Source organism: Rhinolophus ferrumequinum, chromosome 5 (assembly GCF_004115265.2).
Source record: "Rhinolophus ferrumequinum isolate MPI-CBG mRhiFer1 chromosome 5, mRhiFer1_v1.p, whole genome shotgun sequence".
In the NCBI taxonomy this organism is placed as follows: Eukaryota; Metazoa; Chordata; class Mammalia; order Chiroptera; family Rhinolophidae; genus Rhinolophus; species Rhinolophus ferrumequinum.
This window is the reverse complement of record NC_046288.1, coordinates 87,809,457-87,837,423: the sequence shown is the minus strand read 5'-3', so window position 1 is coordinate 87,837,423 and position 27,967 is coordinate 87,809,457. Positions and strand designations below refer to the sequence as shown.

The following is a 27,967-nucleotide window of genomic DNA, read 5'->3' as shown; positions in this document are numbered from 1 at the left end:
AGAGGCCGGCCACACGGTGTGAAATCACTATTTTATTGGCTGTGATTCCATCCGGAGAGAACACACGCGACGCCCCCCCACATGCAGGAGGAGGCTCAGGCGCAAGGACAGACGTACAGACGACATCCACGGTCTACGCTAAGCTCGGCTGCTCCGGGCGCCCCACGCGCTGGGAACTGGATGCTGGGTTTCTACGAGACAATGGCCTGTCTGCTCAGGGCTGGCTTTTTAAAGTGTGAAAACAGGCATTTTAAAAAGACGTGGAATCGGGAGGAGTCAGAGGGCGCACGCAGGACGCGGGGCGCCGCCGGGCGAGCGCACGCGTCTTTGACTGACCGGCGTCGCACTTAGTATTGCAGTCTAATTGTATGGCTTCTAAACAGCGATGGAGGGCCACGCCCCTGGCCCGCAACACGTGGACACAATGAATTTCTGATGTGAACAGAAGGGCCCGGGGCGAGGAGAACGGCTTTCTGTCAAAATAAACTCCCCAAACACGTTAGACCTCATTTACCTGAGATTCAACACATTGTGATGCAACTTAAACAAGGATGGAGGAAACTGAGGGCTTCGGGAGGCCCAGGAAGGTCGGTGCTTCTGTCTAATCCCCCCTGGGCTACGCGCAAGGACACCTCTTGCGCACCTCGCCGCCCCCAGCTCGGGGCGGGACCTAGCGAGGCCACCGCCATCCTGTGGAGGGGGTGGGTCCCTACACGCGACACTCAGGTCCCGGGGCTCTGGGCCTCCCCAGCTCTTGGTCATGGGGTGGGCGTTAGACAGTGAGGGCAGGGCCCTCCGAAGCCTCGGAGAGGACGAGGTGCCAACCAGGGAGGGCAGTGGGTGGGCTCGGCTGGGCCCACACACACTCAGAGGGGAGCGTTGAGTTATAGGGGGTATGTGAGAGACTGTGTGCCACACTCAGAGGTGTGAGAATTTCCCCCCTAATCGTATTGCTTTGTTTCCCTTAGTTTAAGAAAAAGGCCATGGCATTCAAAAGAAGCAAACCCTTCCAGAGGAGTGGGCCAAGACGGGAGAAGGAAGGACAGAGGGAGACGGGGACAGTGAATATGACCGGTTCGGGATGGAGCGAGGTGGGCAGCCGACAGGAAGATGCGGAGATCCAGCAACCAGGTGTCAGTACGGGGGGAGGGGATTGGGGGCCAGGCTGAGCGGGCGGGGAGCGACTTCCCACCTTGCCCCACGGGTGGGGCCCCGGGCACCAGCTGCTCGCCCCTCCCAGCACCCCCACTATGGCTGTGCTCCTGAGTTTGGGCCCGGACAAGCGCGCACCCACGCATTGATCGCGCACCCAGGGATGGTCGAGGGGCTGGCCCTTTCGGTAGCCGGGGCCTCGGGCGCTGCTGGGTAGGCGATGAAGGGCGGGAGCAGTAAGGAGCGGTCCAGGCTCTGGGTGAGGGTCCAACCCACTCGCGGCCAGAGGCGCAGGGGGTCTGGCCCCGGGGCCTCCAGCACGGGACCGCAGGGCCCTGGGGGTCGGGCGCCCCTCCCACGGTGGCGGTGGCGACGGCAGTGCGGGGAGAGGGAAGGCGGAGGCTCCCGCGGCGCGAAGGGGCGTGGGGCGGATAGACTCAGGACTATGGCTTATACTGGCGCTGGGGGCTGCACTCTGCTCCCGAGATCCCTCCGGGGCCTCCGCGGAAGGCGGGGACGGGGGTGGGCGAGGGGGCGGCGGGGTGGGGGCTCCCGGCTCGCAGGGCTCTCCAGCGCCGGGGTTACTTCTTGAACATGTCCTGCAGCGGCCCGGGCAGGTACTTGATGACCGTGTCCAAGATGCTCTCGTCCTCCTCCTCCGGCTCGTCTCCGCAGCCCGGCGGGATGGCCTTCTTGGGCCGTGTCAGGCTGCCCTCCGCGTTGGCCTCCATGGCGGCCTGGGCCTCGGCTTCGCGCTCCTCCTTCTTCTTGATGCCGTACTGCGGGGAGAGGGCGGGGTCAGGGTCTCCCGGCCGGCCGGCGCCTCGCGGGAGCCGGAGGACTGGACCCTCGCGGCGCAGCGGAACGGGCCGAGTGGCCTCGAGAGGCGGTGCCTGTGGCTGAGGGAGGCGGAGGCGGGTGTGGGAGCACCAGGCCCCACCAACGGCCACCAGGACCCCCGGAAGAAGTCCCCACCCAGGAGCGTGCCAGGAGGGGTGGGAGGCAGCGGATGCGAGGCGGTGGTCCCGCCTCCAGGGACGCTGTGCCATCCTCCCCCGGCCTGGGCTGCGGTACTGGAGCGCCTGGTGCAGCGGGCAGTGGCGGCGAGAACGCACTGCTCGGTGGCTGGCTGAGCCCATGCAGCCCAGGTCCCTGGTCTGGTGACAGGAGGTCGTTCTGGATGCGGCCATGACCGCAGCCCCTGGCAGATGACTGCACAGTCCGTGGGCCGCTAGCAGAGGACGGTGCCCAGTGGCTACCTCACTGTGTTTGTCCTGGACGCCCCTGGGTGTGCCCTCAGCCAACACTCTAGGCACCCTGGAATCCTCTATTCTGGTTTCCTGTGTCTGCCCCCCACCCTTACCCAGTTCTCTTTGTAGTGGGTTGAATGGTGTCCTCCCAAAATCCATGTCACCTGGAACCTCAGAATGTGACCTAATTTGGACACAGTGTCCTTGCAGATGGAATGCAGGTAAGGATAGAAATGAGATGACCCTGGGCCATCTTCCGGGACCCCGGAAGAAGTGTAATGAGAGTTTCCTGGTAAGAGAAAGAAAAGGACACAGAGAGAAGGCCACATGAAAATGGACAAAGATTGGGAGTGACACTGCCACAGCCAAGGACACCAAGATTGCTTGATGGCAGGTTCTCTCCTAGTAGGTCCCAGAAGGAGCAGAGCCTGCCATCTTCATTTTGGCCTTCAGGCCTCCAGAAGCCAGAGGAGTTTCTAGGAGACCAATACCTCCCCACCCCCGACCCACGAGCACAGATAGAGTGTACCCGTGGTCTCGGTGAGGCCTCCCACCTTAGGGCTGGGGGGACCCAGCTGCCAAGCTCAGGACCCACCCTCGCTGGGGGAGGGGTGCCCCTTGGCTAGGTCTGAGGTCCTTGTCACGTTAGGGAGAGGACGGGAGCAGCAGCAGTGAGGAGGGTAAGGGACACTGGGAGTGTGGGGGTGTCAGCGATTGACACTGACAGGCTGCAGAATCCCGCTGAGGGGCACACGAGTACTCGGCCCTGGCCTTGGGAGGGGGGCTGCTCCTGTGGAGACCCCCATGGCCCACTCATCCCTCGTCAGTCCCTCCCTAAAGAAGTGTGGTTCTGCTTGCGGGGGGTGCCTTGGCTCTCCTGAAGGCCCTTCCTTCTGCTTCCAGACCGGGGCGGGGCTGACTGTGCCCCACCCCCAGCCTGCAGCATGTCCTCCCCGGAGGCTGTGCAGGCCTTCAGACATGGGGGAAGCAAGGGCCACGTTCAGCACAAGTCCCAGAAGAGGAGCCAGGCTCTCAGCCCACTCGGGACCAGAGCAGAGCCCCGGGCGTCCTGGGCACCTGCAGGCCCTGAGGACAGGAAGAAGGTTGTGGGTGCTTCTCCAGCAGGGGCCCTGAGCGGCACAAAGCCCCTTTTGCCCCCTGACCGGGAGTACTGGGAGGGTCTCCATGAGGGGCAGTGAAGGTGCCCTGACAATGTCCTGAGCAGCAGGCACGTTGCCCAGAGGGCCCTCCCTACTGAGCACTGACGTCAGGTCAGCAGCGGGCCGACACCAGGCACTGCCCTGGGACCAGTGCAAGGACCACAGGGCCCTTTTCCCGGGGGTCACGGCTCTGGGACAACCTCACCTCTGGGAACAGCATCCCCAGGGCACAGAAGGCAGGAAAGGATGTGAGGCAGAGCGTGGGCTGGGGAGAGATGCCGCCAGAAACTAGGTCAGACCAGGGAGAGCTTTCCTCCAGCCAGGGCACGGAGCCCAGCAGCCACCTCCTCCCACAGGACGTCCATGTGTCAAGGTGCAGGTCTGTGCTGGGGCCAGGAGCTGCACTGCTCAGCCTGCACTCAGCCAGAGGTGCATATGCTCAGGGGAACACGTGAGCAACAGTGAGCACGCGTGTGGAGCAGGGAACATGGGGTATTCCGTTGAGCAGAGGGAGGGACTCTGACCAGGGAAGCAAGTTCAGGGCTTGTGGACGGACCCTATCTGCAAGCAGTGGCGGGGTCCTACCCTCGGGTCCAGGACGGAGACCCCAGGCCCCAGCCTAGTTGTTCCACTGAGGCTCAGAGGCTTTCTGAGGCTACAGCCACTCTGGGCTCGACCTGAGGGTCACGGTTACTCTCTGGAGATGGTGACGTGGGGTCCGCCCCAGAGCTGGCTCCGCTGTCGTCTGAGAGCCGCTTTGAGGCTTCCAAGCTCCAGACACAAATGCCCAGCCATGCCCGGTCTAAGCATCCATCAACAGCCATTCACCAGGCCCCCTGACCACAGAGGTGCCCCCTCTTAATGTTGATTGCCGAGAGGACCCTGTGGAAGCCCAGGGGCACTTGCCACTCATTAGCAGTGAGAATCTGTAATAGGACCAAACTAAACGCAGTCACGCCAACACCTGTTATAGTTGGCACAAACCTCAGACCAACCCTTGAGCGACTTCAGGGCCAGTGGGGACTGGGACCTGCCCGCTCAGCACAGAAATGATGCTGGTTCTGGCTCTGAGTTGCCAAATGTGGACGCTGGAAACACCAATCACGAAGAACGCATGCAAACGACTTGAAAGTGGGCCAATCTCTCCTCCCACTTGGACTCACGCAGGGGACGGGATAGAGGAGGCGCTCCCCACCAGCCTGAGGCGAGCAGTCTCCCAAGCTAGCTTCTGCTTCCTGGAATGAGGTCGCTCAGGGAGCTGAGTCCCAGAGGACGCATGACCCCAGCCTGGCCCCTCGGCCTCCATCTGATGGAGGCCTGAACTGGGGCAGCTCAACACTCCCTTCTCTGACCTGCCCCCACAAGACCTGGGGCGGGGGTACACGGCACTGAGGGTAGGGAGGAGGGTGGGAGGAAGCCAGGTCTGGAGCCCGGAGGGCCATCTGGGGGAGCCATACCTCAAGAGCAGGGTTCCCACCCATGGGGAGCAAAAGGGCAGGGGACGGGATACCTGGGTGTGGGGACAGAGCCCCAGAGAGCAGTTTCCAGGCTCTCGTCCTCATGTGGAAAGTTGCTCACTCGGGTAGTAAATGGCCATCAACTGATTGGATGGCCATCAGCTGTGGCTAGTTGGCCGTCAGCTGTAACCAGTGAGCCATTGGCCATTAATATAACTGCCATGGATGGCTACGCTAGCAGCAAATGGGGGCTAGCAAGAAGATGGTGGCTGAGCTAGTAAGGACTGTGGATTGCAGAGGCAATCCAGAGGCAGATTGCAGTTAGCAAGTGGGGTTGGTTGGCAAAGAAGTGGACAGCAGGTTGCGGATCCTGTGGCTCCTGCTTCCTGTGTCTCCAACCCAGCCACCAGCAAGAAAGACTAATGGTATGACTCCCCTATCTATGGCTCCATGGGTGTTCCTTTTTGGCCTCACCATGTCCTGCGTTCTTATGCAGGCAGCAGGAGCGGACACCCCGCATGACACTGGGTATACCCAGGTGGAGATGGGCTCTGCGGAGAATAGTGCAGACCTGGGTGACGGGCCAACACCTCACCAGGGCAGGGCCCTGTGGTGCTGGGGACACAACGGGGACTTTGTCAGGCGGGAGGTGCCAGGCGCTAAAGCTCTCTATACCTGCCACCACGGGGCGCCCTGCCCCAACTGGTCAAGGGGGCAGCTCTGGCCCTGCACCCCACAGCATTGGGGCACACCTCTCCTCCCACTACGCGTGCTTCCCACTTGGCAAGGGGCTGGAGCAGGGCGGGCACCTCTTTGCTGAACTGAAGGCTCTCCCTGGAGTGGACCAAATTCTAGAGGCTGGAGTGGTGAGGTGGGGAAGACCTGGGTCTCCAGCATCCAGAACAGGTCAGACCCCGTCCTGAGCTGCCCGACCCAGCAGCTGGGGGACTCTGTTTTTCTCTCTCTCTCTCTGGCATTCCCAGTCACAGCCTACTTGGTTGATGGTGCCCATTTTCTGGCTCTTCCCCAAACAGCTCACAAAGCCCTCAGTAGGAGACTCCTGGCTGCAGAGGGCCCTGGGGGTGGTGGGGGTGCTGAGGAGCTGCTGTCATAACAATCGACTGAGCTTTCTGCAAGTCTCCAGGAAAGGCGTCGTGTGACCCATGTCCCATATATGTGGGGGCTCCTGTGGGCTCAGAGACCTGCAGGCATCCCACCTATGCTGCCCCACTCGCTAGGTCTGGCTTCTGCATCGGGCTGGATGGAGCTGGCCCTTGCCTGGGCACACTGAGGCAGAATCCACGGGCTTTCTTGCCTTGCAGCCCCCGCACCTCACTGGTCCAGGGCCAGGCACCACGGAGACCCCCTCAGGAAGCCTCACCATGTTGAGTTGGGAGCAGTAAGGAACCTAGCAAGGCAACGCCCCCCCCCCAAACCGAATCTCCCACCAGGGCACCTGGACCCGTGCCTCACAAGTGCCTTCACAGAGGAGGCAGTCTGGCGAGGGGCCAGTGGTGGGGGCCAAAGCCCATGGTAAGGCCTCCAGGTCCTTGGGAGGCCATGTGGCTCGCGGGAGTGCAGACCCACACCACTCGTGCCACCTGAGCCCCCAGGGGAGGGCCCATCTCCTCCCGCCTGGCGCCCAGCCGGGCCCACCTTGGATGAGTGGGAGCCCACTGCCTGCCTTTCCCTCTCCCACCCTCCAACCTGGCTGCTGCATGGACAACTGAGGACGGGCCATAGACTTGTCCCTGGGGCACTGACCACCTGTGGCCCCTCACTGCACCAGACACGCGGGCCTCGCTGCCACTCTGGATCTCAGCTTCCCCAGGTGACAGGTACATGCTCTCAGTGCCCCACTCACGCATGGGGAGGCCACCCAGATGGTTCTGGAAAGGTTGTGGCTGCCAGCTCACAGCCCACCCTCCAGCCAGATCTCATAGGTGGAAGGCCTGCTGCCCCCCACATCCTGTTGTGAGCGTGAGAATACTGGGGGGGGGTGTCCGGTGCTTCCCCATGCCCTTCTCCTGGGAGTACCAGCAGTGAATCCCCGAGACAGCCAGGCTGGGGGGCTGTCCCCCACAAAATGCTACCGCCTAAGGAGCCTGGGAGGCCCCCACCCACCAGGGCAGGACCATCCTCCACAGGGGGCACTCTAATCCCCCGTGAGGCTCTGTTGCAGATGTGGACACTTGGGATGCAGTGACCTCACTTCTCCTGCTCCCCCTGAAGTTCCTGAGTGGACAATCCAAAGGTCTGTTCAAAGGAGCAGGGCAAAGGGGAAGGGGCAGAAAGGGCTCCACACGGCCCCTCCCAGGCAGACCCTCGCCCCCAATCCAGGACCAGTCGGGGATTCCCGGCCCCAGCACCCAAGCGGGGCGCTGCAACCCCGGCAGTGAGGTCCTGGCGGGCTCCGCACTCCGCGCCGCGGTCCCCACCTTGTCGCGGATGCCCTGACGCATGGCCTCGCGCTCCGCCTCCATCTTGGCGTACTTGGCCTTGCGCTCCTCCTCCTCCTGCCTCAGCGCCTCCTGGCGCTCCTCCTCCTTCTTGGCCGCGTCAGGGTCCTTCTCCTCGTCGCCCCCAAGCATCTTCCCCATGTCCTTGGTGGCCCCTGCGAACAGAAAAGCGACAGGGTGAGGGCAGCCGCCGTTGTGTGAAGGCCCTGCCCAGACGCAAGACAGCGCCGGCCGCACCGGGCAAGACCCTCGGTCCTGGCGTTTTCTGTCCACAGAGGGAAGCGTGGCCTTCGTGTGTGTCAGGGGGGAGGAGGGGGGAGGGCTGTCGTGAGCAGAGCTCGCTGTGCTCTCGTGCTGCGCGCGCTCCAGGAGGGGCCGCTGTTTGTGTCCTCTCTGGGTCGTGTGTCCAGCAGAGACGAAGCCTCGGGAAGGTGGTGGAAGGAGTGGCCAAGCGCGCGGACCTTGGATGGAGGAGCATCGAGAAGGCGGCGGAGGCCCCTGGCCTGAGCCTCCGCGGCTGCGTGTTGCAGCACCAGGGCCCTAATTTCTCCGCTGCGCCAGCCACCACTTTTCTCATGAGCTCCTGATTCACAGGAAACAACAATCACCTCCCCAGACGCCCCCTGTGACTCGGCCCACAGGACAGAGCCGTGTAATTACAGCCGCGGAGCGTGGCAGTCGCACAGCAAGCCCTGGCCCTTTGGTGGCTCCAGGGAGCTCCACGGCCCGCCCGGCGGCGCGCAGGCATCTGGGGCAACAGAGAGGCCAGCACTGCCCATCGGCCTGCCTCAGCCTGGAGCAGCCAGCTCGCAGGGCACCCCGCGCACACGGAGTGCCAGCAGGAGAGAGCCAGCCAACCCCATTGCAGGCTCCCTTGGGACCAGCCGTGTTCATGAGGGGACTCCCCTCTTGCTTCCTGAGCCTGCCATCCTCCTCCCACAGTCCCGAGTGGGGACCAGAGGCTGCATCCCCACTCCTGTCCCGGAAGGTCATGCCCCTTCCTCTGGTCCCGGACCCCTGACCAGCACTGCCCGAGGCTGGCTGAGCCCATGTCGGGAATAGGGAATAACCCGGAGGTGGGCGTGCACAAGAACCCCAACCGAGTTTGTGTGGGTGGGTGCTAACACCACTGCCCGTCTGCCAGCCTCCAGAGGTGCCCATCCCGCCCTGGCTTTGAGGCCCAGCCCTAAACCCCCTTCCCTCTGCCTTGTTCAGATTCTCCATTTCCAGGTCCTTGGCGCTCTTGGTACTATTGTGCTACTATGATACTGCACAGGTCTGTGCAATACTGAACCTGGACAGGTCCCCTTTCCTGCAGGTGAGTGTGCCAAATGCTGCTTTTGCTGCAGCTGTGATCCCCTCCCCCCCCCCCAGTGTGGGCACAGGGAGTAGTTTGGGAGGCCACCAGATGTCGGTGGGACAAAAACAACTTTGTGGTTGAACCCTGGGCTAGAAACTAGATGCCCATCAGGCTGGGCAATGCCTATACCACAGGGCCTTCTGGCTGCCGGAGGCTACTGTAGGGTCCTGGGGGGTGAGAAGGACCAGGTCAGCTTGCCACCGCTGTCACTGAGCACAGGACGTCTGCCTGTACCAGGTACCAGTGGCACAGATCCAGACAGACAGCCTCAGGGTCAGTTTGCAACCACTTCAGCAAAATTTTGTAAAGCAGATTTCGGGCCAATGAATGAAGGGAAACTGGGTCATATTGCCACTTATCTCGTCTTCTTCCAGTTCCCCCAGATAACTAGGCCAGAACCTGTCTGCCATCTCCGGCAGGTGGGGTCCCCAGCAGCAGCTGCAGTCGTCCCATCCTTCCCGGCCCCTTGGCCGCCCACAGCACTCTGGGCACAGCTTCTCACCACTAGAATAAGCTAGTTCACACTAGAGAGTGAACAATAGCTTTCCCTCGAAGGTGGAGGTGGGCGAGCCATTTCATCCACATCTCTCCTGAGAAGGAAAGGTATGTGGGGGTCGGGGGCTGGGGTTTGAGGGGCCCTAACTCGGTGGGCTGGGCCTCTCAACCTGCCCCTCTAAGACATTACACGGGCCATGGTTCTCATAATCAAAACAGGCATTTATTGAGCACCGACGGTGTGCTGAGCTCTGCTCCACCAGCTGCCAGCCTTCGGGCCTTGCCCGGGGCCCTTCTGGCTCTGAGTGTCAGGGTCCCCAGCCCCCAGTTGAGCTCTGGGGTGTTTCACTTGGCCAGAGGGGTCAGGAAGGCCAAGGGAGGAACGAGCGGGCGAGGGGCAGCTCTGAGAGGCTGGGTGACCTCTCCTAGTCCAGGGAGAGGACATGGATTCACACTCTGGCTGCCACTGCTGTCCGAGTGGACCGTGCTCCTGGGGTGTCCACAGCGTGACCTTGGAGTGCCACAGGACCCCACCCTGTGAGGACACGCCCCAGAGCCCCCCTAGCTGGAGATTAGCAGAGGCTACCCTGCAGCAAACACTACAGGGAGCTTGTTCACGGCACAGAAACCCAACATGCTGTTTCCTGGCACAGACGCAGGGGAAGCGGGGCTGGTGTGGCCAGGTGGTGGGGGCTGGGGTGGGGCTAAGTGGCAGAACCTGGGGGTCTCCGTTCCATGCCCTCTGCCTTTTGCCCCGACCCTCTGTGCATGAGGACAACCCTACATTTTCCCCGGAGAGAGGCACTGTGCATCACCCTGTTTACAGGTGACAAAACTGAGGCACTGAGCAGTTGAACTGGTGCCCCAGTCTCCGACTGCGGGAGGCGGCTGGACTCGACTGGGGTCCCACAGCTGGGGTCCGGCACCGAACTTGCCATGCAGGCGTGGCGCGGGGGGGTGTCCAGGGTGCCAACCCCATCTCTTCCTTCACTCTTCTTAGAGGTTCAGTTTCCCCGGTGACACGTGAGGACCAGAGCATTCAAGAGGGTGGTTGGGGGTGGATAGGGCTGGTGCTTCCCACCCTCTCCCATACAGTCAGATAAACCTCTGGGGGCAGAGGGTCCCACAATGGGGGGGCGGGTTATGCAGAAATCGCCCAACAGCTGGAGAGAGCCACTCACCAACGTTCTCAGAGAACCTGCAAGGGAAGAGATGGGGGTCTGCCCTGCCCCCATCCACCCCAGGTCCTCTTCCCTCACTGCTCCTGCTAGTATTACTGCAGGCCTGGGGAGGGACAGGGCAGGTGCATGCTGTTCCCATCCAGAACTGTGTCCCACTTCCTCCCAACCCCGTGTCTCCCCAGACAGGTTCTCCCGGGAACCACAAATACACAGGTACCCTAATGGTCAAAACAATGGACCCATGTTCACTACATTTTCCGTAATTGATACGACATACATTTAAGTAGTACGTACATTAGAGTTGATTTTTAAAACTTCATTCTGAAATAATTTTAGATTCGCAGAAGTCACACAGGTTGCAGGAAGGGTTCCTGCACACGACCAGCTTCACCTAGTGTCAAGCACAGGCCAGCTGTCAAAGTAAAGACATGGACGCTGGAGCCACACTGTTGACCCACTACAGGTTTGAAATAAAAGTATGAGAAAAATTATACAACTTAATGAAAAACTAAAAAACAAAAGACACTTGTCACGTTCATGGACGGGGAGACTCCATAATGTAAAGATGCCATTCTCCCCTAACTGAGTTATGAATAAGTGTAATCGCAATCAAACACCTGAGTTAAAAAGGAAATTCTGTGAACATCGACAAGCTGAGAAAGTTGCATATATGGAAAGGCAAAGGTCCCCATCATCTGGGACAAACATAGGAAGGAAGAAGCAGGATACACAGTGTGGCTGGTGTGGCCATGGTGTGGTTCGGGGAGGGTGGGGGGACAGACCCACAGACACGGGACTCAGAGAAGGGTCAGGGACAGAGGGGGACCCCAAGCCTGGAGAAAGAACCAGGTTTCCCTAAGTGGGGCTGAGGAAACCAAGCTCCTTGTAAGGAAGCATGAAACCAGACTCCCACGTAACATCATAAATTCTTGTTATTATACATCTGAAAATTAACCCCAAAGAAAAGTGGGCAAAGAAAAAACAGCCCTCATCACCTTCTAGCCCTATTTTCATCCCCAGCATGTGCCATTACTTGAAATGGTGCCATGTTTGCTTGTCAGTCTCTGCCAATAGAAAGTAAGCTCGTGAGGACGAGACTCTGACTGGCTCGTGGCTGCAGGCCCAGCACCCAGGTGACACCTGGTACATAGTCAGTGCCCAACAAACATTTGGCAAGTTGCGAATTGAAAACATTGAAGAGAGACGTGCCATGCACTGAGTCACAAATAAAACCTTAATAAACCCTACAACTAACATCACGTAGTCTGTGCTGAGATGGTGCCCACTTTTCTCTTAGCCCAGCAACAAAGGATTCTCTCTGTCATTGGTCCCATCCATAGAGGACCTAGCCATTGCTCTATGTCAAGAACGGAAATAAAGGGCATGACAATTGAAAAGAAAGAAGTAAAACTGTCCTTCTGAACTAACGACATGATCATCTGTGCAGAAAATCTAAGGAATTTACAAAACCACTACTAGAACCAAGAAGTGACTGTAATAATCACGAACAAATGGACTTTTATACACGGGCAGAAAACAATAGGGATGTGAAATTTAAAAACAAGTCCGTTATCAATACTGACAAAAACATAAAATACCTGTATTTTTAATAGATGTGCAAGACTGCTTCACCTATAACTACAGATTTGTTGAGAGCAATGAAAGAAGACCTGCGTGAACAGAGACATACCACGTCCATGGAGTCAGTGGCGCATGAGCTCAGCATCCTCACAGGCCGTGCAACCCCAATCAACATGCAAGCAGGCTTTTTTGAACAAACTACCAGCTGGTCCTAGGACTTATATGAGGTGGCAAAAGACCGAGAGCACATGAAACAGTTTTGCTGGAGAACAACTGTGGAGGGCTTGCACCACCTGATTTCAAGAGTGTGGTATTGATGAAGAACGGACATGTGGATCGATGCATCAGAACAGAGTCCAGAAGGAGACCCACCCACACATAGTCACTAGATTGTTTTTACAAAGCTGCAAAGATAATTCAATGAAGAAAGGGTAATCTTTTCACAAGTGGCACTGAAACAATTATACTTCCCTTACCTCACACCTTACACAAAGCTCAATCATAGACCTAAATGTAAAATCTAACATTGTGAAACTTCTGCAAGAAAGCATACAAGAAGAATCTGTGATCATGGCTTAGGCAAAGTCTTCCGACACAGATGACAGAAAGCATAAACCTTAAAATAAGACATTGAAAAATTGGACTTCATCAACATTTATTAAAAATATTTGTTCTTCAAAAGATGCAGATAAAATGGAACAGCAAGCCACAGAATGAGAATATGAGGTCGGACAATTAAGTTCGCAAACTTGTTGCAACAATGTTGCTAACCTTTTTTGATATCAGAGGGATTATTCATGATGAATTTGTACCAACTGGACAAATACTTAACCAAGTTTACTATTTGGAAGTGCTGAAAAGGCTGCGTGAAAAAGTTAGACGACCTGAACTTTTTGCCAATTCACTTGCATCATGACAATGCACCAGCTCACACAGCACTGTCTGTGAGGCAGTTTTTAGCCAGTAAACAGATAACTGTATTGGAACTCCCTCCCTACTCACCTGATCTGGCCCCCAATGACTTCTTTCTTTAACTGAAGTTAAAGGAAATATTGAAAAGAAGAAATTTTGATGACATTCGACGACAGCTCTAATGGCCATTCCAGAAAGAGTTCCAAAATTGCTTTGAAGGGTGGACTAGGCACTGGCACCGGTGCATAGCTTCCCAAGGGGAGTACTTGGAAGGTGACCGTGGTCATATTCAGCAATGAGGTCCATAGCACTTTTTCTAGGATGAGTTCCTGGCCTTAATTGTCAGACCATGTCTATTTACAAAGCATGTATCTGATAAAGCTCTTATATATCCAGAAGACATAAAGAACTCATAACTCAGTCACAAGAATACAAACCACCTGGTTTTCAAAAGAGAAAAGACTGGAACAGACGCTTCACCAAATAAGTGCAAGAAAAGATGCACAAATAACTTCAACATGGTCAGAAGGGCTGCAAACTCGTCCACAAAAAGAAACCACCACATGCCTCCTAGGTTCCAAAATGAAGAGGATGGACTACCCTGAGTGCTGGTGGGGATGCCTGGGGCTGGCACCCTCGGCCACTGCAGCTGGGGGACACCTGGCAGCCACTGTGGAGAACAACCTGGCGGTTTCTTATAAAATGGCACATGCCTACCACACGACCCAGCAGCTCCACACCTAGGTATTTACCCAAGAGAAACGGGAACAGAAGTTCTCACACAGACAGAACTGGAATGTGCATAACGCCCCAAACGAGAACCACCTCAAACGTCGTCAGCAGGTGGATGGACACACAAACGGGTCCGTCCACTCAGTCACCAGAAGGCGTGAGCTACTGCCATCAACAACGCGAGTCTCAGATTTTTACACCGAGAGGGAAGCCAGACATAGGATTTCACTTATGTGAACAAAAGCGCAAGCTAGTCAGTCTAGTGACACATCAGGGAATGCCAGGCCCAGGGCAGAGGGAGGGCATCGTGCAAAGGGGCCAACGTGACGTCACTGCTGCCAAGTGTGGGGAAGGCGTCCTCTCAGTCCGCACAGAAAGGTGGATGACCACAGCCGCTGGGAAAGCAACTGGAATCCCTGAAGCACATTTAGAATCCACCCACCCTTCACCACCACCCTCTGCTAGAGGTCCGTCCCATTAAAACAAAGGCCTTTGCTGTAGGAACACATGCCCACAGACACTTATGCAGCCTGTTTGTTTTGGCTGTGGCCCTGGCAAATGACTGGAGATGAGTGACATCTTGGGCACATGGCCACACGGGCATACGGCCACGATGCACCCACGTCAGAGACTCCCAGGTGGCCATGTGGACGAGGGGCCGCCGAGGAGAGCAGGTGCAGGTGTGTGTGCACCACAGATGCCATTTTTGGAAGGTGAGGAGGAAAAAACCTTAGGTGTGAACATCCCCTTCTGAAGACAGAAAACGGCTTGGCAGGTACAAAGTAGGCTCACAGTCACCCGCCCCTGAGAAACACAGCACACGTGCTTTTCAAAGCCTCCTGGAAGGGTTACGAAGAGCAAAGACGTGTCCCCAGCACAGTGATGGCACTTCATACCCGTGACGATGGCTGTTACAGAATCTAACAGAAAACCAGGCACGTGCAGGCGGGACGCGGGAAAGGGAGCCGGGCGCTCCGTCAGTGGGAACGCAGAGCACTGGCCGCTGTGGGACAGTGTGGGGTCCTCAGAAGCTAAACACAGACCTTCCTGTGGCCCAGCAAGTGATAAGAGGGACAGACGGAACTGGGAGCCAACAAGCAGTGGGAGGGCCTGTGGGTGGAGCTAGGGCCTATGGCAGGGGGTCCCGGCTCTGCGTCTGGAGCTCAATCGGCCAGAACTCCGTTTATAACGACGCCCTGGCGCTCTAACTCTCTCCACTTAACTCCCTCCCCTCCTTTTAGCTCGCATGCACTGGATTGCAACCCTCTCTTTTCCCAAATAAATCCTTTCGGGTGACAAAACACCTGGTCAGTGTTAGTTTTCAGTTGACACAAGTCAACACCTAGGTATACACCCCAAACAACTGAAAGCAGGGACAGTGAAAGGACTGAAAGACGTTTATGGTGCCCGTTCACTGCAGCATTATTCATAAAAACCAGAAGGTGGGGACAACCTAGGCGTCCGGGGCCGGATGACAGGCAAGCAAAGGTGCTCCATCCACACAATGGAACATAGTTCTGCCTTAAAAAGAAGGAAATCCTGACACGCTGCCACATGGATGGGCCTTGAGCATGTTGTGCTACATGAAAGAAGCCACAGAAGACAAAACTGTGTGATCCCTGTAACATGAGACTTCTAAAGTGGGCACAATTATAGAGACAGAATGGCGGGGCTGCAGGGGGTGTCAGGGGCTGGGAGGGAGGGCAGTTACTATGTGATGGGGACAGAGTGTCAGTCTGGAGATGGGACAGTCCTGGAGATGACAGTGGTGGCAGCCACACAACAGTGTGAGGGTACTGAATGCCACTGAGCTGTGCACTTAAACGTGGGAAAATGGCAAATTTCATGTTCTGTGTATTTCATCACAATAAAAAGGAAAGAAGCATAAATGTCAGGCTGCAGGGACTACCTCAGTGCATTTTAAAGCAGGAACAAGGCCGGAAAGTGAAGAGCGTGAAGAATAACCCCCAGGTCCCCGTGAGAATGAACTCTAACGACAAATGAGTTAGAAAATATGATCCAAACCACAATAGCTGCACATCTGGGAACTGGACGTATGAGGCTGCGATCTGGCAACACCCAAAGGCCCACCAGCACGGCACATGCCCCTCGGACGATGCTCATGTCCCCACGTCAGCGCACACATGCGCGGCACACCTGCACCTGCAGCCTCCAGGGAGCAAGACGAAGCAGAGGGTGGCGTGAGCACAGCTAGCAGCACAGTCACGCGTCCAGGGCACGCAGGCCAAGTGCACAGTTCAGAAGGTGGCCCTGGAAACAGCGAGCCAGTAGAGCGGCCTGCACAGGAGGAATGAGTGACAGCCCCGCAGCAAGGGGCCCCACAGCACACAGCACACACGGGTCCACCTCATTTGAAAACTTGAACGGAATAGACTCTCTAAAAATGCTGTCAAAACTGAGAACTGTGTCTAAGCACTCACAGATGGATTCTTTCAAACATTCAAGAAAGATGATAACTCCAGTGATATTTAGAATGTTCTTGGAAGGGAGAAGAGAGAAGGAAACTCCGCAGGTTATTTTTGTGAAATCGGCATGAGGACAATGCCAAAACTCAGGGGAGAGAGAGAGAGAATGAATGAATGGCGGGCCAGGCGCCCGCATAAATAGCAGAATGGAACCCCGAGAGCAGAAGTGGAGTTTGGCCTTTCGTACAGAGTCTATACTCAGTGGGCTCATTTGGGGAAGTAAAGATGGCTCGACATTCGAGAACTGTTTCACTCCTGTTGCTGCCCATACTCCGTGGGGGTCCTGACCCTGACGTTGGCCTTCCCCTCTGCAGGGGTACAGCCAGGGGGACAGGGGTGTGCCGAGGCTCTTTCTCCTCCAGGGGGTCCCTGTGGCTGCTAAGACCCCTGCCCTGCCTGTCCTCTGCCACCTCCCCTGTCCCCATCGTGCCTCAGGTGGTGACCACTGCATGGCCATCGCAAAGGCAGGTGGCCTCAGTGACACTCACAACCTGTTGTTAATGCAGCTTTATGGAGGCGTGATGCACACACCACACGTCACACAATCTGACACCTGTGCTCCTGCCCAGACTGGCACCGCTGCCAAGACAGTGCTCACGTGCGTCCCCCAGTTTCCTGGTGGGAAGTGAGAGGAAAGGAATTTAAAATATAATTCCACAAGGACAAATGGAGCAGGACCGGAGGGAGCCAAGTCAGAGATACCCAGCTTGGGGACAAAGGAGGTCCCACAGAGCTCCAGGGAGACGCTGGATGTGGGGGTGCCAGGTCCTGGGGGGCAGTGAGAGCTGAGCTGAGATTGATATAAAGGCACTTGCACTCCCGGCCCTGGGGACCCACTGCCCAGCCAGCAAGAGAGAGTCACGTAGTCCTTTCCCTGGAGGAAAAGAACCTAGACCCTCCAGGCACTCTGGGTGCAGCGGTGACAAGCCCAGCTGCAAACAGGTTAAGTGGGTATTTGCTCCCTGAAAGAGGCCTTGCCCAAGCCCCTGTTAACTGCCCTGCTCGCAAATCCTATCATTCAGCCACAGAAGTCCATTTCTGCAGAAATGGGACCACGCCCCCAAAACAAGACCTAAAGATCTTGGCATTTGGGGATCCCCAACCCTAACAGCCAGCTTCCACGTGTCTACCCCCAGGTGAGCACAGAGCCCACACAGCACACAGGCCTGGCCAGGATGTTCAGAGCTCACTTTGAAGACAAGCACCCAGTAAAGCCCCAACGCAAAGACGATGACCAAGTGACAAACAGGCCTGACAGGGCTCGGAGCAGAGACGGAAGCAGGCAGACACTCAGAACACACAGAAGACCTCCTGCAGTTATAGATACAAATGCAGAAATTAAACACTGAGCTGAAGAGTGAGAAACTGCAACTAAGGAAATACGCCAGAAAGTAGAAGAGAAGGTAAGGAGATGGAGACCAGGAGAGAAAATATAAGAGAATGAAGGTGCAGGGAGCCCACAGCTGGCAGACAGTCCCCTGGACCAGGAGGGGAGGATCGTGATGGGGTCTCTGAGGAAGCGACAGGCAGCAGTGGCCCGGAAACAAACCCCTGCCGCACAACGAGGTCCTGACATCTTGAAATTCCAGAATGCCAGGGTCAGAGAGAAAACCCAAAAGCCTCCAGAGAGAGAGAAAAACAGGTCATGGAAAAAATGACCATGAAGTAAAAACAGCATCTGACTTTTCAACAGCAACTTTAGAATCTGGAAGACAACAGAAAAATAACTTCAAAATTTTAAGGAGGAAATTCATTTAAATCTAGAATTTTATATCCAGCTTAACTATCATCTGAGCATGAGGGGAGACTAGAGACACTACGTGCCTTCCTACCTCAGAAGGTCCCTGAGGAGCCAGCTGGGAGAGAAGATGAGACAGGGGCGGGCGCTAGACAGCAGACCGTGTGGACCGCAGTGGAGGTGCCAGAGTCCAGGGGCAGATGCCGGAGGAGAGCACACCAGCAGTTCATCTGAGACCTCTAACCACATGGAGGTGTGGTGTTCAGGGGGCTGCCAGTGGGTGTGGAAAGAATTAGAGACAATACACAGGACACTAGGCAAATGGAAAATGAGACGTGTGGCAGTCATAGGGCGAACCAAAGGCTTTATAAGGAGGAAAAGTAATCGAGCGCTGCCCTGTTCCTTGGTGAGTGCTATTCGCCTGGTCGTGGTGACGCCGGCACCAGTTGCTGACAGGGTCATGGAGGAGGCGTGGGGCAGCAGGTCTGTGCAGAGCCCTGTCCCCATCCCTGACAGGAAACTAACAAAACATCGGAGGTGACCAGAGCGAGCACGTCACCGAGAAGCACAGAGGGACACATGCACCGGGGCTCACCTCACAGGTGACGAGAAATAAGTCATTTTTGTTCCAGATGATCTTCCGTCAGGATCAGAACTGTACCGTCACCCCACGCCTCTGGGAGCAGCTGGTGGGGCAAGAGGGGCAAGTATTCCCAAACCTCTGCGGGAGCTCTGACCCTGAAGGTCGCTTTCTGAGTAAATCTGTCTAGAGACTTCCCTGAGACCCAGGTTCAAAGGACCAACCTCCAGGAGCTCACAGCTGGAAGCTATTCTAAGCCAGTCACCTTGGGAGGCGGACCCTCCTGCAGCGGTGGGAACCTGCCCCCCTCAAGTCTAATCAAGAAACAGCATACAGGACTTTGCAGTCTTTTAAAATTAAAAACGGATCTAAGGCATTCCTCCTTGAAAAATATTTTTAAATAAAGCAATGAGTGATTGTAAGGGATGAATTTGAAAGCAACGCAGTATCTCAATTTCCCATCTCATTTCTTCGTATTTTTCTTTATTACTTCAATTCCATACAATGAACATTTACTATTTTAATGATAGGAAAAATACCCACTTTCACATTAGAAAATGAATTTGTATAAACATCTCTTATAAAACTGAAAGCAAAAACCGAAATATTTTTATACATTAAGAAAACAGGCTGCAGCACCAGCTGTCCAGGTCAGTCACAAAGACAGAAGACGCATGTGGGTGCGGGAAGAACCCCGGAAAGGGCCAGCCTCATGGTGACAATTAGAGCTTAAGTAATGTCTTGAAAGGGCACACAGGTTTCAGAACACTGCAGGGGGTTTGTAAGAAGATAATTCAGCCCATATATTAGCATAAAGTAAGCCAAACAGCAAGGAAGCATGATAAAAAGGCAAAAGTTAAGATGACAGAGGTCAGATCAGATACACTCACTGTGACACAAACGTCCCCTCATCAGACGGCCCCACCCGCCTGTAACAGGAGGGGCCCAGCACCGGGGGGCGCTGCGAGGGGCTGGCTGTGTTGGGGCCTCCCTCCAAAAGAGGCTGAGCCCGGCCTCAGGGCAGCGACCTGCCCTGCCCTATTGAATGCACTCCCCTAATTTTCCACGATGCTCCTCTTGCTTTTGCACCCACTTGGAGGTGCCCCAAACCACCTCTTCTCCCCCCAAACACCTCTTCTCCCCCACCCCTCCTTCAGCGCACTTGCAAACCTCTGTTAGTCCACTGGGAGTTTAACCCCTGCTGTGAACAAAGCCCTCCACCTCAGTGGGATCAGAGGCTCCTGGCCGGCTATGCTGGGGCAGGCAGTGGCCTTGGGCTGTGGGCCACAGCTGTCCCTGCCGAGCGGGCATCAGGCACAGAGCGTCTGGTCTTGGCTTTCAGAAGAGGACAAATGGAGACAGAGGCGAGATGAAAACGCCAATTAGTGAGCCCAAACGGAGCCAAGCTGGGCGACAGATGGCACCAAGGCTTCTGGACAGCTGTAACCCTGTGTCTGTCCTGCTCAGGCACCAGGCCACTCACTCAGCTGTGCTTTCACCGCCGGCACAGAACAGGGGTCTGAGGGAAGCTAAGTGGGCCCTGGAGCGGGACCCTCCACGGTCCCCATCTCGCACCTCGGCCGGAGGCCAGGCTGCTGCCTTCCCCGGGGAGGTCTGGCAAACAGAAGCCCCTTCTAAGCTTCCACCTTCCCAGTGACTCTTCAGGAAGGCCCTGGGGGCCTCAGGTGAGTTGCAGAAACCTCCCACAATGCCCCCAGTGACACAGAATCGGAGTGCTCTGAGCAGACCCGGGGGTCAGCGGGAAGGTCAGGGGGCCTCCCCTCGCTTGGTCCGTCCTGACCCATGATGGGCTCAAAGGCCTAGGTCTCTGGCTGTGCCTAGCCAGACGTTCCTTCTGAGCTAATGGATTCCTGCTCAATGTCCCATCAGGATACTCCCGGGTCGTCCTGGGGTCTGGAGGAGCCTCTGATGTCAGCACAGGCTGGCTCTGACCAGGAGACCTTATCAGCTGAAGCGCACAGTATCTGCCTGTCCCCACACGGGGCTGGGGGCTGTGACTGGGGTACAGCCTGTCCTGAGGGAACGTTGTCTTTCATGGTTTCGGGAGAAAAGGCAGTTTCTCTAAAGTGAGCCATGGGGTGAGAAGCATCTCGAGAGCCCAGGAAGTGAGCCGGCTTTCTCTACCCCACATGGCATTTGCAGCTGTGGGTATTTTCTCAAGTATTTGTGGGCTGCCTATAGAGGGGACAGCGGGCCCTCTGGGGGCTCATGGTCTGGGGGTCTTGAACCTGAAAATCAAGATTCCTGTTGACGTGAGCCAGGCATTCTGAGCTGCCTGCCCAACACGCCCCGCCTTGTCTGGGGGGTGATGTGCCCCTCGGCCCTGACCTTCCCAGACCCTTCTTGGCCGTGACACATAAAATGGAAACCTCGAGATTTCACAAACACACTGGCTGAAGAGATGAAGGGCTGTCCCTGAGCTCCTCCCCTCCTCTCTGCCCTGACTGTGGACGTGATGTTGGAGCAACCACAGCCACTCTGCCACCGTGAGGGGCAGGCTGAGCGTGAAAGCTCCACCGGAATGAGACAGTGGCACAATGATGGCCAGAGCCAGGTCCCTGATGGCTATGCTGAGCAGCTCAGCCACCTCCTGACACCTCACACATAAGAGAAACAAGTCTCTATCCAAGCCACTCTGTGGTTCTCTGTAATTTGTGTCAAAAGCGCCTTCCCGGTGCAGAGTTCTAAAGCTTCCCCTTGCCATCGGCTCCTCCCACGGCCCAGCTCGGCCCTTGGCCACCATTCCTCCAGGTGCCAGAGAACCGGGCCCAATGGTCAGTGTCCCAGTGGGACAGTGCCAGGCCCATAGGGTGCCCCTCATAGACAGACAGGCAGGGAAAGAGAGCCAGTGGGCCCAGCCCTGCCCTCGGGACCTGGGCTTGAGGCAGGATGGGGTGACTGGCCTCCCTGTGGCTGTCAAGCCCCATGGGTGGACACTGGGGTCGGGACAGGAACACCAGGGGTCTCAGGCTGCCCCCGCAGCCCTTGACCTGACATCCTAGGAGGTGAGGCGAGAGAGGTTCAGGGAGGAGCCCCGCCTGACCTCCAAGGACCTCAGAAGCCCCAGTGCTGGGTCTACGGGGCAGCTGCAGACATACACAGGACCCTGCTGGGGTCCGGTGCAGCAGCTGGGGCCGGGGGGGGGGGGCTCAGGCTGCTAAACAGAAGAGGGGCCCGCAATGCTCCCAGCTCACAGAGGGACACACCCCTACCCACCTGTGGGAGCCCTGAGTGGGTGCTGCCCTCCCTCTCCCAGCCTTGTCCTGGCCTGGACACATCTGGGGACCCTGGGGTGTCCCAGCCAAGAGCTCATGGCACACCCCCCCACAGGGTGCAGAGAGCCCAGACCACAGAGCCCCCCGAGGCTCTCCAAGGCTCTCCATGAAGTGCTTCTCCTCCGTCCATGGAGGCCTGGGGGACAGTGGCCAGTCTCCCACACACCTGCTGCCTCACCCAGCGAGGCTGCTGTCCCAGCTCAGCCTCAGGACAGCGGCTGTTGGTTTCCGCCTCCCTGAGACACACCAGCCTCCCTGCCGCCAGGACAGTGCCAGCCGACTCCCCACAGACACTGTCCACACTGACGAAGCCACTGAGAGACACTGGGGGTTCCCAGGGAAGACACGAGCTCTGTGAGAAGACCCCCTTGGGCTTGGGGTCGGGATCCTGTCATGGTCTCCCCTGAATCTCCCACTGTGTCCACACCCAACCCAGCCCCTGCAGCCCCTGGTCCTTTGCACATGCTGTGTCCCAGTCTCATCTGTTCATTCTTGGAGCCCAACTCAGATGTCCCCTCCTGCATGAAGCCCTCCCCTGTCCCCCCCATAGGCCCCAAGAACCTGAATGTGTTCCAGACACAGAACGTGTCACACTGAGGAGGAACGATGGGACAGCAGGCCACGAACTGGCTGGGTGGGCGAAAATAGCCACAAGGCCCCTGGTGGGCGTCTGCAGCAGCACACTGAGCTGACACTGGCCGTGCTCTCGCTCTCGCCCACAGTGTGAATACCGCTCCAGGGCCCTTTGCCACTTCCCGGCCTGGGGCAAACCCAGTTTCTTCAAATGATGCCCTTGAGGACCTGCCTGCAGGTCTGCGGCTGTGGCCAGAGAGCCTGGCCCCGGTTCAAAGCCCCAGAAAGGGAGCCCCAGTGCCCCAGGCGAGCTGCCCCAGACTGGCAGGAGCATTTTCTCCTTTCAGGACAGAGCACTGTGAATTAAAATGTGGGGGTGTCTGCAGGGACCGTGGGGTGGTCCAAGATGGGTGACAGCCACCAGGACGTTCTGTGGGGGAGAACAAGTTTGCCGGACATGCCCCTTGATGATTTGGCCCCGAGAGCGTCTCCTGCCAGCCTCGGGCAGAACCCAGGAGAGCTGTGGCCGGGGGTCACATCTTCCGAGTTTGAAGGACCAGAGGTGCCCCAGGCAGCCCGCAGAGCACTAAGCGCAGACGCTCCCACGGGCCCCGTCTGGCCACTCTCAGGCAGCATCTCGACAGAGAGAGACGGCCACCATGTGAAGCCCTCCATGTCCACTCCAGTGCCCAGAAGCTGGAGTGTCTGGCAGATCTTGTCACCTCCGGGGAGGGACTCTGGGAGCCACCTGTCCCTTCCTCTGTGGTTCACAGCCGCCCACCTGCCCTTAGAGAAACAGCTTGGCGCCAGGAGTGGCAGTGAGGTCATGCTGCTGTCCTTGCTGGGGTGTGACGTGCCAGGGCAGTCGGTGCGCTGGCACTGGGCCCCACTGCTCACACCATGGCCACGCCGAGGACAGCCCCAGCTTGCCAGCCCACTGTGCCGGCCCCTCCCCGTCTGCGGCCTGCCATCCTCCCTCACTGTCCCTCATCACCTGGTCACCTCCCTCCCCCTTCCCGGTGCAGCAGGTGCCCCCAGGGGTCTGGCCCTGCTCCAAGTGACCTTGTATTCCCCAGAGAGGTAGGCTCAGCGTCCACGCAGACAAGCTGCAGGAGGAGAGGACTATCTGCAGCAGCAGTCAGAACAACCGGCTGCCCAATGGGGCTGGCTGCAGAGACCGGCGGCGTCAGGAGTCGGAGGGGGTGCCCAGGGCGGGGAGGTCACACCGTCAGGCTGCACTTGCACTTCTGAGCTGCCTCCCCTGGTTTTGCTCTGTCCCCGCACAGTGTCACCCAGGTCCAGCCTGGCTGTGTGGTAGGTACGTGCCTGGTGAGTGGCACATGCAGAGGGCAGAGGCTGCTGGTGGGGCAGTGACCAGACGACTGTGGGAGTGAGTGGCCTCAGTACCACAGAAAAGCCTGGTCAACCTCCCAGCAATGACCAGAGCTCGAGGGCTGGGAGGGTGGGGGGACAGCGCCAAGGGCAGGCACCTCGTCTGAGGCCCAGCCAATGTGGGACCCAGTTCCCCCCGTCAAGGGTGCCCCAGAATGGACACGGCCCAGCAGAACCAGCCACACGCTGGGGGGTCTGCGGGCATCCCATCTGTCTGTCCAATACAGGATTCTGTCCCCAGCAGAGGCCTTGCCTGAGCCACAGGGTCAGGACAAACAGGAAGACACGGGTGTGTCCTCGGCAGAGGACTTACGGCTGCAGCCCACCAAGCTGGGGACAGCCTCAGATGGCCACCAACTAATTAGGCCGCATCTAGTCCTGTCCTCAGCGCAGCTGAGGAAGGCCTGCCCGGGCGCCCTGCCAGCCTGTCTCTCCCTCCATTCTACTGAGCCTCTGAGTGTGCAAGGAGGCAGTCTCTCTGTCCCTGTCCGTCCGTCCCTATCTCTCCGTCTCTCTCTGTGCCCATGTATTCTGCTCTAACATTTCTTGCCCCGTTTCCTTGGGTCCCTGAGCCTCCAATGCTTTCCCCTGGCTGCCTTGTCATCTGGCTCCAACACTCCTTGCTGTCTCTTCTACGTCTGTCTCCCTCCGGCTCTGTTTCCCCACATACTGTCTCGCAGGTCCTGGGGCATTTCCGTTTCTGTCTTTTTCTCGGTCTGTTTCTGGGCTGTGTCTTCTCTCTCCAACTCCATACTCAGACCCCGTTTCTCTGGCTTCACCCATCTCTAGACACTTTGCTCTGTCTCTGTCCCTCTGTCTGTCTCCCTGTCACTCATGCGCGTCCTGAGAGCCCACAGAGAGGAAGCACAAAGACAGAAGGAAGGCCTCTCCCGGAGGTCTGACGCAGCCCCCAACCCCAGGCCAGTGAATGGGGGAGCAACACCCAGCCTGGGGCACCCCACGGGTCTCCCCCTCGCTCCCACACCCTCAGGAAGCCCGCTGCATCGTCCCTGCCACAGGAGAAACTTGGGCTGACATGGAACAAAGGGAGCGCAGACTGGCAATTACCCAGCTAATTTCAGCTGTGTAGACAGCCAAATCAGATATTGCAGTTTCCCTGCAAGCCCACCTCAGGGCCTGAATTAGCTGCCTAATTAATTATCTGCACCAGCCTGGGGCTGGCTGGGTGGAGCATGGATCCCTCCGCCAGGACGCTGCCGGCCCCTGAATCCCATCCCGGTGACGTAATCATTATAATCAGACTCAACCTACAGCCTATCCTTGACCAGGAAACCTCAGGGAATGTGGCCCCCGGGCCAGGCCCAAATGTCTTTTCTTTTCATTTGTGTTGAGCAGAAATGCAGCCATTCTCTAGGACACAAGCCCACAAGTGGGGCACAACGCCCCCCACCTATGGCCAAAGCTCCCGGTTCCTCCTGACCTCGCACCCACCAAGACGGTGTCCTTGTCACGTAGCACCTGACTGAGGCCTGGCTGTGAGTGGCACCACATCAGGGTGTGGCCACAGAGGCCGTCCAAGGAAGCCATCACTCACGGCGATGTGGGGCGCTGCCCGCAGGCTCCCGTCACAGGAGCTCGGGCTGGGACGCACGGCCTGGGGTGACGCATCTGTGCCAGTGTGGCCCACTGCCAGCCAGTGGGGGGAGCCACGCCCAGCCTGGGACACTGCCCAATGGCCTACTGCCCACCCTCCCCCACCCCCCACACCCCCGGGCTCAGCCCACCGTCCTACACCACCTGCCTCTCCTGGGCTGGGGGTCTGGCCACAATGACGGTCTTCAGCCAGGTAGGCACAGGACTCCCTTCTAACAGGAGTCAGCTGGGATGAAAGAGGGTCCCTCCTCTCTGCGGAGGGGCTGCGTCTCGTGTCCCTGTGCCCAGCCAGCCCCGGCCTCCTGCGTACCCTGCTGCTGCGGCCACCCCCTGACTCTGCCCACCCTGGGGTGCCACCGGTCCCACGTTAGTGCCCCTGAAACCCACCCTGGGCTGTCTGGCCGAGGCTGAGTGGGGCCCTGCTGCCTTGCCCTGACCACAGCATTCCAGCGCACATTCCGCCAATCCCAACCCTGCCCCACTCTGCCCAGATATGTGCAGCCAGCTGAGGGTGACCCATGTGCCTGCCTGGCGACCAGCTCGGTGCAGCGGCCCCCCTCCTACCTCCCAGGGCCTGTTTCATCACGAACTCCATGACGATGGCTTTGATTCCTCAGCAGCTCCTCTGAGGGTCCGAGCTCACATGCAAGTGCGGCTGAGTCCTCTGCCTAGGGGAGAGGAGGTGGTCACGGGCCGCCCCGACTGGCTGCACTTCCTGCCCCCCTTCCCCGAGCATGGGCCTGCAGTCTGAGAGCGCGTCATTTGCTGGACCCTGGCACTGGGAAGGGGCACCTAATAGGGTCCCTGTGGGGGGAGCTTTCACCCCACTCCCTGAATAGGGCAGGCAGATCCCAGGACTACAGCTGGATCTGCAAAGGGGTCTCACCTGGCCCCTGGGGCTTCTGAAGCCAGCTTTCAGCTGCTATTGCAGGGTGGGGGGTGCTCACCACTTGGCAGAGCCAGCTTGTGAGAAGCAGGGGCAGGCCCCAGGGGCGTTTGAAGGTGACTGGCTCTGCTGCCTCCCTGGGGGGCCCTGGGCCATGGAGGGTGGGGTCAATCTGAGAAACAGGGTTAGGGTAGTGGGCCCTGAGTGGGTGCCCCTTCAGGGAGGTCCCTGTGGCTGCTGCTGGAAGTGTTGGGAGACTAGGCTTTACCCAGGGAGAATCAGTACCCACTGCCACCTGCCCACCACAGAGATGGGTGTGGGAGAACCAGCAGGGGGCTCAGCCTTGTGGGAACAAATGGAAATGGGGGGTAGACCACCCCTCCACCTGCATCTCCAGGAGTGGGACCTCCTGGGTCCAGGCCAGCTGGAACTCTGGTGGGGAGATGCTTCCTGTAAAACCTGCAATTCCCCCCCACCCCCGTGATGTCTCTCCTGGCAGGGAAACCCAGGTCCCTGCAGATCCACTGTTTTGTGGTTTTTCCTCTCCTTCCTCCGAAGGAGACCAGCGTGTGTGCGGGTTGGGGAGGGGTGGCAGCGGGAGTGGCCCCCTCCCGCAAAGCGCTGGTGCGCAGGGGTGCCTTTGCCGCAAAGCGGATTCTCTTCCAAACTTCTCCCCTGGCCCCTGGGGGAGAGGGAACCGCAGGGCCCAGCCGCAGAGAGGCCGGGGTGCTGCTAGAGCTCCCCCAGGGGCGGCAGGCTGGGGGTCCCGCCTTGCCGCACTCCGGCTTTGCGGGCGGGCGAGTTGCCCGGCTTTGCCGAGCGGCCCTCAGGCGGGAGCGCGCCAGGAAAGAGAAAGAAAGAGACAGAGGACGAGGGAGGGCAAGGGGAGACACGAGAGGCAGGAGACTCGGAGAGCGAGCAAGGAAGAGGGAGGGCACGGGCCGGGACCGCGCGGGCCGTTTCAGCACCGCGCCAGCGGACAGCGCCCGCCGGGGCCGAGTGCGCGCCCAGCCCGGCCGCGGAGGTAGCAGGCAGGGAGGAGCGGCGGGGCCGGGGAGCGGGGTGTGCGCGGGGCTCCGGTTACCTTCCCGGAGCCGGGATGAGGGCGAGCGGACGGGCGGTCAGCGGCGGAGCGTGCTGGGGCCGGCCGGGTCCATGTGGCGCCCTGGAACTGCGGCGGCGGCTGAAGGGCACGGCGAGGAGGGCGCGTCACACGGAAGCGCTCCCCGCCTCCCGCCTGCGTCCAGGCGTGACGAGGAGGGCGGGGCCGAGGCGGCTCGGCGGGCGCCTGCGGGGGGCGGGGGCGGGAGCGCCGGAGCCGCACCCCCGTCTCCCCTCCTGAACCCTGCCCCGGGACGCATTCCGGGGTCCCGGGGCGCGAGTCCTCCGAGCCAGTGCGCGTGACCGTGACCCGCTCAGCAGTTCAGAATCCCAGATACCGTGGCCCCGGAACCGAGATCCTCGGTGTGGACCTGGGTGGGGGCCGCCCTCTCTCCCAGACGGGGTCCTGCACCCCTCTCCTGACGGGAGGAAACCTCGTGAGCGCGTGCGGGACCGACACGCCCGACCCCCCTGGAAGAAATCCTTTACTCGTCGGGCCGGCGCGGGGAGGGCCTGGGGCTGCGGGGAGCTCCGCCTGGGCTCGCACGTGGAAGGGTTCCCC

The 27,967-nt window shown here is 58.5% G+C and overlaps 1 protein-coding gene across 1 annotated transcript; it reads right to left on the bottom strand.

The window, feature by feature from the left end:
* Positions 1 to 12: 12 nt before the first annotated feature.
* Positions 13 to 27,548, bottom strand: CPLX1 (complexin 1). Its single transcript, XM_033106309.1, has 4 exons — positions 27,389 to 27,548; positions 25,983 to 26,086; positions 7,458 to 7,633; positions 13 to 1,931 (listed from the first exon to the last, which is right to left on the bottom strand). The coding sequence occupies exons 2-4, from the start codon at positions 26,011 to 26,013 to the stop codon at positions 1,734 to 1,736; spliced, it is 405 nt and encodes a 134-aa protein (XP_032962200.1). The 5' UTR covers positions 26,014 to 26,086; positions 27,389 to 27,548; the 3' UTR covers positions 13 to 1,733.
* Positions 27,549 to 27,967: the final 419 nt, after the last annotated feature.